This window comes from Akebia trifoliata, chromosome 13, assembly GCF_017979445.1.
Source record: "Akebia trifoliata isolate Shusen 1 chromosome 13, ASM1797944v1, whole genome shotgun sequence".
In the NCBI taxonomy this organism is placed as follows: Eukaryota; Viridiplantae; Streptophyta; class Magnoliopsida; order Ranunculales; family Lardizabalaceae; genus Akebia; species Akebia trifoliata.
The window spans coordinates 8,187,305-8,198,218 of NC_141387.1; the positions used below are offsets into that span (position 1 = coordinate 8,187,305).

General features: G+C 33.8%; 2 protein-coding genes across 2 annotated transcripts; one reads left to right on the top strand and one right to left on the bottom strand.

The window, feature by feature from the left end:
• Positions 1-2,471: 2,471 nt before the first annotated feature.
• Positions 2,472-3,482, top strand: LOC147387688 (glucan endo-1,3-beta-glucosidase 2-like). Its single transcript, XM_086419989.1, has 3 exons — positions 2,472-2,936; positions 3,087-3,114; positions 3,213-3,482. Exons 1-3 carry the CDS (start codon positions 2,555-2,557, stop codon positions 3,355-3,357), a joined length of 555 nt encoding a protein of 184 aa, XP_086276115.1. The 5' UTR covers positions 2,472-2,554; the 3' UTR covers positions 3,358-3,482.
• Positions 3,483-6,131: 2,649 nt separating this feature from the next.
• Positions 6,132-7,078, bottom strand: LOC147387689 (E3 ubiquitin-protein ligase ATL41-like). The gene has a single exon (XM_086421956.1). It carries the CDS (start codon positions 6,981-6,983, stop codon positions 6,273-6,275), a length of 711 nt encoding a protein of 236 aa, XP_086278082.1. The 5' UTR covers positions 6,984-7,078; the 3' UTR covers positions 6,132-6,272.
• Between the last annotated feature and the right edge of the window lie 3,836 nt (positions 7,079-10,914).

Below are 10,914 nucleotides of genomic sequence, written 5' to 3' on the forward strand. Positions count from 1 at the left end.
TATTTTGGCCACTTGAATATATTTACCTTTATTTAAGATGTATCAAAGCCAATAATTGAATGGTAGGGTTGTGAATGGATTGAGATCAAACACTGATCTAATTGTAATCAAATCTGATTTAATACGTATCCCAAAATTTTGGTATAAAGCTTTGATGACAACGACGTTGATGATGATGATGATGATATATTTAAATATTGCCCTTATCAGATGGGGACCGATATAATTTTTTTGGCTCAAAACTAATCTACAATAATTATAATAACAATTCATGCTCAATCATTCCACTCTGTTCGGTCTTATTGAAAGTAAGTTCATATCTGATTTCACTATCTACAATCACATGATTTTGGATATGTCTCTCGTTCTTGTGGACCTCAAAATTATTCTTTAATTCAATTCGTTTACATGTATATCATATAGCATTCTAGAAGCACACATTTAATTTGATATCAACTTTTAATTTTATAAACAATATCTTCCACAATCTATGTATCTTCATATATAATGAATCCAAGTTAGGGAAAGTAGCTGTTTTGAGGAATTTACATTTCACATACTCAATCTTGATTTTACTTATTCTAAAGTCCTTCGATTATAATCTCTCTCTTTATAATTCTATTTTTGTGTTGATTCTTTCTCTAGTGTCATCCACTAATACCACATCATCCATAAATATACACACCGATTTCCATCTGGATGCAACCCTCACCCTTTATCGAGGCCTAGATATATGATCTAACCAAATATCCAATTGGATCCTTCTAGATTCTCCAACCCATGACCCAAATTCTAAATCATTGTATCGGGATACAATTATTTATGACTACTGATAAATTGATGTTCTTTGTATGCTATGTGAACAGAACCATAGATCTTTTTTCTTTGTGTATCCCAAAGAAAAAGATTTATGGTTCTAAGAACTATCAAGTCAGAACGTACAAAAAGCGTCAATTTATCACAACTCATTATTTATATGACACAGTTGATTGGAATGAAAATCACTATATTATATATTATAGCTTTTCGTTTGAGGCGCATTAATTGAAGCACAAACTTAGGGTCTTGTTAACATGTGCCCCTTAGCACACGTTAAAGTGCAATGATACACTTTGAAAATTGGATTTTGTACTGAAAATACCTTTAAATTTTTTTTATCAAAATACCCTCATATTCTAATTTCCTAAGTGTATTTATTTTTATTGCACCTTAACAAGACCCACTTATGAGATATAGAGTTGTAAATATTTCTTTACATGAGGACTTGCCAATCAAAGACTTAAGAGTACTGATAAAATGACGTGGTTTTAAGGCACGCCTTTGACGCGTTTGCTTGCAGCCCAACAAATAGTTGACATGTGGTGCAAATGACATCAATAATAAAGAGATTATCTCTCTTGCTTGTTGCCCACAAATTTATTTTTTTAGATTTCAAATTTTTGAAAGGGTCGTTGGGCCTATAATGATTATCACATTTACAATCCAATAACACAAAGTTTTAGATTTCATGAAAATATTCATATTCAAAAAACAAAAAAAATTGATTTTTGAGTTTGATTCAAGGTGTTAAAAATGGACGACTAGTGAGCACCCAAATTTAAAAATAAAATTCAATAGAGAGAAATACCTATTTTTTTATTTTTTTTATTTTTTTTATTTTTTAAATTCATATAAGTTTGTCCTCTACAACTCCATTGCATCGGATCATGTTTTCGAATGTCACAAGGTAATCATATCACAAAGTTTTCTTAGTTTTCTTTGGAATCGACTAGTTGCACACCATTAACGGTTGGTTGCACATCAACCTTAAAAAATCCTTTATTTATTTATTTATATTTTATAACCTCTATTTTTAACATACTGCTTGCACTTCAATACCTAATCTTTTAAAATTTAAGCTTTATTTTAATTTGTAACCATGTATTCCATGCTCGTGCTCTACTTTGATCGTGTTTTGTGATTAATTTTGTTCGTGTTCACTTTGACTCCAATTTAATTAAGACGCTAATTTTTTTAATCTTTATTTAAAATTTAATTTGAACTTATTTATTTCAAGAAAATGTAACTTTATAAACATGATTCCAAAACCAAAAAGAAATATTTCTTGTAAAAATTATTGAACTAATAATAATTTTTTTAAATATAATTGAGGAAGAAAAAAAACATTATTTTAATTATTTTTGGAGTGTAATCGACCGAATGAAGGTCAAAGGAGAATTTATAAGTGATAGAGTGCAGTTGATAATGCGTGGTGTGCAACTTGTCAGTCGCTTTCTTTTTTCGCTATCGGCAGGAGAGAGAAAAGGGCGTCAGCAGCGTAAAACAAAAACTGCGTCCTTTTATTAAAATTTAAAGACTTTAATGCACACCAAACTAAAAAAAAAGTTTCTTCGTGGCCCTAAACTTTCCAATCATACAGTGTGCCGCGCGTTAAATGAGGGAGTTGTTCAACTAAAATGACCTAAATACCCCTACAATCGACAAAAATTATAAAATTGACTCGAAGAACCGAAGGAAATAAACAAAAACCCAGAAACTGAACCCTTAAAATCGCATGGCCATGACCCTTTGGTCTTCTCTTCTAATCTTAATCTTCATCGTAAACCCATTTCACTCTGTCTCTTTAGCATCCAATTCTTTAAACCCTAATTTCAGATCCAATTCTAAGGCCAATAATGGAGACACTTCGTCTCAGAAGCTATGGTGTGTGGCGAAGAACAACGCAGAAGATTCAGCTTTACAGACGGCGTTGGATTGGGTTTGCGGGCCTGGAGGAGTAGATTGTGGGCCCATCCAGCAAGGATTCCCTTGTTACGATCCCACAAATCTCCAGGTCACTGCCTCTTACGCCTTCAATGATTACTTCAGGACACATAGTGAGTCCCAACAGAACTGCAATTTCGGCAACACAGCTGCACTTTCTTCCTTGGATCCAAGTAATTTTTTATTTTTACTTTTTTGAAAAATTAGGGTTTTTTATAGGGTTTAAAATCTTCTAATACAGAAGTAAAAAAACCCTTCTAATTTTTGAACTCTGATTGATCGATCGATCCGTGTGGATGTTTTTGTTTTCGTTACGATTTCAGGCCATGGGAGTTGCAAAATACCATTCAGGTCCGTTTCCTGATTAGAGATTTAGAGAATAAGGGCTTATTTGTAATTTCATAGTTTGGTTGGTTTTTGAAGGAGTTATTGTGTGTATCGTGTTGCAGTACTTCTTATGGGACTAAAGGATCTGGACCAGTGATTGGCCCCAATGAGGCTATTACGAACGAAGGTGATCAGATTGTGTGGATGTGGGATCGGGCTTTGATCACCGTTCACTTGGCATTTGTGACTCTGTTTCTTTTTCGATGAGAAGTGAGAACTGAGAAATGTAGAGCAGAGAAAGTTTCCCTTTTTTTTTTTCCTAATTTTTAATTTGATGTATGTGGACAATTTTACCCTTATATAATTTATCATACACTCATTATACCCTGCTATACTGTCTTCAACGTCATTTTTTCATTCTAATACGCCACGTATGCACGTTAATCGATACTACGTAATTTTCACGCTGACGTGACCTTGAGTTGCCATGTACTTTTCTCTCGTCTCTTCCAATAAATATTATAATTAAAATTTTATTAATATATATTTAAGGAAGTTAAAGATACATAATCTTAATTAATTAATTAATTAATTTATTTATTGAAATTGAGATAAAATTTACATGATCTAAAAATCCAAGTAGCATCAATCAAAAAGAAGATTTAGGAACTTGGATTGAGCAAGATAAAGGACCAATAATAATATTTGAATGTTTAGACATTTTGATAGATAAGTTCTTATTTTAAAAATATTATAGGTTGTATTTTTTATATTTATTGATAAAATACAAACATGGCTTTTTTTTAATGACAGGGTTCTGGATCAATAGGTCCGACTAGTAATAACGAGGCAATTTGCCTCTTAGAGCACCATATCTCACCTAAATCTCCAGGGTGCTTTCTTGTTGGAAAGTGCTACTTAACTAAGTGGTAAAGGCTTGAAGAGTGGCTTCTCAATTTTTGGTTTTAACTTCTCGCACAAGAAGTGCTTTTGAAGCTTTTACCAAAGAGTCATGATAATAAGACTCGTCAGGTGACATACTCAATCGACTCTTTGACGTGACAAGTTTTGAAATCGTAAATCTGTTTGCCTCGGGATACATGATCGCACTTTCCAGTTAAAAAAATGTATCCCGAGACGTACAGGTCTATAGGTTCCTGAACTTGTTTCGTCAAAGAGTAGATTGAGTATGCCACTTGGCGAGTCATATTATCAAGACTCTTTACCAAATGATAATTTGAATATCAAAAGCACTTTTGAGTGCCAAAAATAGCAGATGCACTCTCCAAACATGTCCCAAACGTTTACTCTTTGCGGTGCAAAACCCACCTCGACTCTTTGGGTTGGTCTAGCAACTGATCTTGCATGGCATGAAAACTTGACCAACTGGGATAACTTGGGCCTAGATTTCTCATAACCATGCTCTTTGGACCAGCTAGCTTAGATGTTTTCTCTGCACTTCGTACTAATTTGACTCTGTTCTGAACACCCACTTGTCCAGTTTGGGGCTAATTTTTTTTTTTTTTTTTTCAAATAACAAAACCATTTCGGGCCCGATTGTAAACATTGTTTCAGACCAATTCTCTTAGGTTTGGGCCTAGAACGAGCTTTCCAAGCCCACCATAGCTTGCTTAGGCTTAAGGTTTCCATGACAGCGTCAAGTGGGATATTTTGACAATGATAATGTTTTCAAGGGATACTCATTGCAAATCTGTCAACCAAACCCAATTTGGAAGAAGCTTCGGATCAAGACGATGGCGCCCTTGGCCTTAATATGATCAAATGAGATATCAGTCATCGGCTTATCCTAATCAATTAGGCCCAACAAAAAGAATCACGTTCCACCATCCAATTCTACATTGGCACGTGCATCGCCTGCACCCCACACACACCAGGTAAGTGAGGGTGTGTCCTCGCGGGTGACCCTGAGGAATTAATGCTCATATTGGGTATCGAACTCATGACCTACAGGCATTGACTGCTTAACAGCAATTTGTTCTTCTAAAAATAGGAGTTGATGATTTTGTTCAAAAATTAAAGTTCATCTTTTTTATAAGTAATTTTTTTTTAAAAAAATGGCCCATTTTAAGTTCTAATACATGGTCAATATGAAAAATTAAAGAACTTTATGTTAAATGTATCAATTTTAAAAACCTTAAATAATCTATGATATAAAAAGGGATGATATAAAATAAAATAAAAAAGAGATTCTGAGTACCAGCAGTTCCCATCAAATAGAACCTAATGGTTCCAGTTCCATTTTAGACATGACTTTAATTGATTCCTATAAAAAGGAATCGAAACCAAGTTTTTCGATTCGGTTATGGTTAAATGGGTATCCATTGACACCCCTAAAGAGAACTACATATATGATTTAGAGAGTTTATATTGTCACGCCAACTTCTTTTTATAACACACCAACTAAACATATTGAAAAGAAAGAAGAGAAGAGAAGGGAGAAGCTGCTATTGCAAACAAACAAACAAACAACCAACATGTCAATTTCTTTTTAGATGACTCTTTCGCTCTCATAACCTATCCCTATAGAACTTCAAGTTCGTTTCTCACTTGACTAAAATCCGAATCGAACAAATTCTTGGCACAAAATAAAAAAAAGGGATCAAAATTCATTGAAAACTAGAATGATCATACGCGCCTTCTTAATCTGACGAAGGCTTTTGGGCGCACCCCGTGAAGGGAAAACTAACTATGTCTTGTTACCCCAAATTGTGTAACCAACTATAGCCAGTTTTCCCTCCACATGATGCGGCCAGAAGCCTTAGTAAATGCTGGGAGCCTAATTATGTTAGTTGCTAGCTCTCATCGGTCTAGTTAATTTCATCGTTTGGTGTGTTGTGAACAAAAATTGGTGTTCCAATATAAGCTCTTAACAATCAGGACGACTATCCTAAACAAACCCACAATCAATTAGTATGTTAATCTGACATTTCAAAATGAATTGGATACGGAAAAGTGTCCGAAACTTCAATTTTAGTATAAAAGATGTGTCCATGCCGTACCCACCCCGTACCGGGGTAATATATCAAGCAAAAATCTCAGAGCACCTAAAGAGGAACCCATCTATAAACATGCTTTAATACATACATATACATATAAATATCTTAAATTAAGAAGATAAAAGAGTAAATAAAATATTAATTAATTGTATACCCAACCCAAATTTATTGTCTCTCAAGATCTCCAACACCATCTCCTGTTTCACAAGGTTGTATTCTCCTCTCAGATCTCTCTCTACTAAGCATCCTCCGAAACGAGCTTAATCTCGAACTCGATCCATTTACTTTGGGTGATTGTGCCACACTATCCGACGTACCCTCCGAACATTGAAACGTAAAACTCATGGAAGAATCCAATGGTGGAGCCGAAGATGTGGGAGAAGCAACAACAGCCTCGGGAAACCTTCGAGGCTCAGCTTCTGTGCGGCAAATTGGGCACGTAGAGTGCGAGTTCAACCACATATCGATGCATTGTGCGTGGAAGGTGTGTTTACAATTGGGTAGAAGCCTAGCCATCTCTTCTTCCTCTAATGTACTTAAGCAAACGGAACACTCGGTAGCGGTGGTATCGTCGAGTTGATCAATTTGTTTATAAGTAAATATTGGTAATGAAGCAATGACCGATGGGTCGAGACCTGTTCGGGTTGGCTCGATAGAGTGCACTCCTGCTGCTGTGACAGTGATGCCGAGTTGATGGAGTGCTTCACGACGTCTCGCTTGGCGTTTAAGTACACATCGAGCGTAGATGTGGAGTAATAAAACGACGACAACAACGAAGAATAAGCAAATAATTGCTGTTAACATGATCTTACTGTTTAGGTCATATTGATGTCGTCGATGGAGTTCCTCTTTATACCTGTCGTCGTCGTAATCCATGGTGATCCTCTCTCTCTCTCTCTCTCTCGTTGTGAATTGCAGAGAGGGGTGGATGGGTTGTAAGTATGTTCTCTGAATTGTTTTTTGAAATGGGGTATATGTTTTGCTTTTGATCTTTTCTTATTGCTTATTGTCAACGTTGATTGCGTGTTTGATTAACGTTCCAAACCCTTAGTTTTTCTAAGAGGTTGACTTGAGATTTCCATTGTTTATTTTCCAATTCCCTATTCATCTATTTATTTTATTTTATTTTATTTTATTTTTTAAAGGAGTGTTTTGCAAGAGAAGACCAAGTATTGTGCAAAAATTACTGAAACAACCATGGTTCTTTTTCAATATTTCGAAATACATATCTGTTTTAATATTTTCCTCATTTTAAAGATTAAAATATCTTTAAGCTCGTAGTGACTCCAATGTAAAACATCTTGAAAATTAAGTTAGCATATAATTAGGTAGAGTTTAGGTTCAAGAAAGATAAAAATTGTGTACATTTTTCTTCACTTATTATTTTTTTGTAAAATTGATATGTTTGATTGTAATGTATAGTAACTTGGTCATATCACTTATAGAGATTATGCTAAAATAAATTTTGAAATGTGAAAATTGTCTTATGAACCTATAGCCGTGTGAATGAGATGAATTTAGCAAATTATTATATATATTTTGAAGATGCATTTACTAACTTTGCACTAAAATCTATGCCTTTTACCTTTCCTTATAAGGTTTCCACCCATATGGTGAATTTTTGCTTTAGTAGACATGCTTGTTTCTTTCGTCGCTTATTGGAGGCTTCCTTTCATGCATCGTTCAATCTAAAATCATAACTGGATCTAATTCGATTTCCTTGATCCTCACAAAATTTATTTCATTTACATGATATAGGAACAATAGCGTATAAGAGAAGGGCTTGTATAAACTGAATATCAGTACTAAATTGGTTATCTTGAACTTGTCAATATAATCACAAGTTCAAGTGAGAAACATCATATAAATTATTCTCATTAGCATGCATAGAATCTTCTTTCTTGTTTTGATCTATATGCATGTGTGAATAATTGCCCTCTACAAAAATGTAGATCATGGAAGCAAAACTCGAGGGATCAATGATAAAAAAATTTACTCCCATAATAATAGAATTCATTCTCTTCCAAATCCCATGCAACTAACATAATGCATACAATCATAAAGTAGTGAAAAAATAAAAACAAAATAATAAAGATAACAAAAACAAGGAACAAACATAAGGATTTTCGTGGTTTGGCAGTGTGCCTACATCCATGGATCAAATCAAGAATAATCATTGTTTTCTCTTAAGTTTTATAGTCATAGAGATCTTGATTTAAAGAAATGTGGAGATACTAAAACATGTTTATCTCCTAAAAAATAGGAATTTCAAAAATATAAAAAAGTTCTTCAGAAAATATTACACAATTTTCCTTTTTGTAATTCTAAAAAGTTTGACAAGGACGTTGTCCTGTGAACCCCCACAACTTGCGTAACACAAACAAAATACAAGACATTTACACAACAAGGAGTTCTCTAGCGTTAATCCAAGGTTGAGGCTCTCCATCAAATGAACAATTGAGATAAAAGAAAAACAAACAAAATTTTCTTGAAAATTAATATAATTTTTTTTTTTAAATATCTTATAATTTTTTAAGGATTAATATAATTTTTCTTTTAAACATATATTTTCTGGGAAATAAATAGCATCTTGATTGTTAGATTGATGGAGTTCTTCAACCTTGTGTTAATGCTAGTGTTTTTGAAACATTAAATATTTATAATATGAATGATATAATCTTCATACATGTCTTATTGTATGGGTCAACCAAAACATTGCTCTAGCATGGCATGGCTTTAAAACTCATTTTAACATCTTGTCTCGTCCATGAACTAGATCAAGTTGTCTCGGATGAGTTTTCCAATGCGTTTGAGTCATTTTGTTTAATAATGAGCAAAATGAATCATGGTTTTAAATCTCGTCCGGTACGTTTGACTTGTTTATCCGTCTCGTTGGTGGATGATATTGAGACGTATCACAAGAGTCATCTCAATCTTGGATGAGATTTAAAATCATGTAGCATAGTCTTGTGGTTTCAAAACTCGTCTGACGCCGAGATGTATGGCTTGAGTCGTCTCGGTATCAGGCATGGACAATATAGATTGACAAGTTAATTTTTCGAACGAGATTTATAACCTTGTATTCATTTTTTAAAATTTTGAACGAGACATTTCAAACGTATCGAAAAACTTATCTATGACGACTCGGTATCTAGTATGGACGAGACAAGATGCAAAACCAAGTTTTAAAACCATGCATGGTCATGAGAGTTTGACTTGGAAGTTGCGAGTTAGATCCCATGTAACGTGTGGCCAACCTTGGTCAAGTTGACCTCCACAATTTTAGTTTCTAAATCACACAAGGATTCTATGATATTTTAGAATATCAATTATAATAGAAACCTAATATAATTAGAACTTTATATTCTTTAAAGATTAGTAGGAGATTTTGATAAATAGGAAATCTACTAAAAAAAATGATTTTAGGCCCTCAATCTTCATCTATAAGAGGAGATCAACTATCCATATTGAAACGTTGGAATAGAGAACATATTGTGGAGAACATTAAAATAAGAGAACACAAAAGTAGTGATATCCATCAATCACTAATCCAATCGATCAACATAGAGAGAAGGGGGAAGGTGAGTCTACCAATAAAAGGATCGATTTCATCGGGATTTTAAAGATTATAAGAAACATGGATTGAAGTACGCACCTCTAACACATTGAATTAAAGATTATATTGCGATGGTACAAGGTAAGTAATCATATCCTGTTTTAATTTAACATGAATATATATATATATATATATATATATATATATATATATATATATATTATATATATATATATATATATATATATATATATTTGAGATATGTGTTGATTAGTTTCTATTGGGACAGTGAAAGTCATGTTGAATATTTGAATGCGTAAATTTACAATAACGAGACCATTTCAAAATTTTGGTAGAACTCTCTCCTTGTAACATTACATCATGATTAGATATATTTATTTCACGCCCTTACACTTTTATTCATATTTAAAATGCCTCCTTGACGACACCACATGTAATCTAAAGTAGAAGGTTGTACTTAAATTAAAGATTTTTCCTGGTCCTACTCGTGATGAGATTAACACGTTTTTCGACCCCCACCCAATTATTTGCAATGTTTTGTTTTTAATCAAAGAAATTTAAAAAATAAAAATAAAAATGGTTACGCCCATTAGTCGAGGGCATTATTGTCAAAATTTTGGTAGAGTTTCCAATTTCATCATCAATTATTATTTTCCATTATTTAAAAACGAAAATTGTACAGCCAGCTCGAGTGTACAGTCATCCCTAGTTCCAAACTTCTGGATGATCAACGGTCTGTCATTTTGGGCAGGGGCAGCGGTCTGTCCGGGCAGTCTGTCTGACGATGTACGTTTGAAAATTGATGGTCCAACATGTGGTGGGCTCAGTACTAGAAAGAACCACAGGTTTGGTGTAGGATAACCTACCCGTATCCCCACGTTAACGTAAGCCATGAGAAACTCTACAAATGGCCCACTCATAGTTTGACCCGCCACTCTCTGATTGGTGAATTCTAGCCACCAGATTTGATTATTTTCATCCGAGTCAACTTATGGGGGTTGATACCAAGCACAAAATTAACTCATCAATCAAAAGACACCATTTGATGTGGGAAGGAAATCAGAAGTTGGGTAGTTACGCAACTACTAGGAGTGCAGGATCATCATTTTTGTTTTCTTTGTTTGGCACGTAATACACTCACCAACTATTACTAATTAAAGAAGCTACGACTGACCCCTAAAATGTGAAAATTGTGGTCCAAGTAAAAAAAAAAAAAAAAAAAAAGTCTCG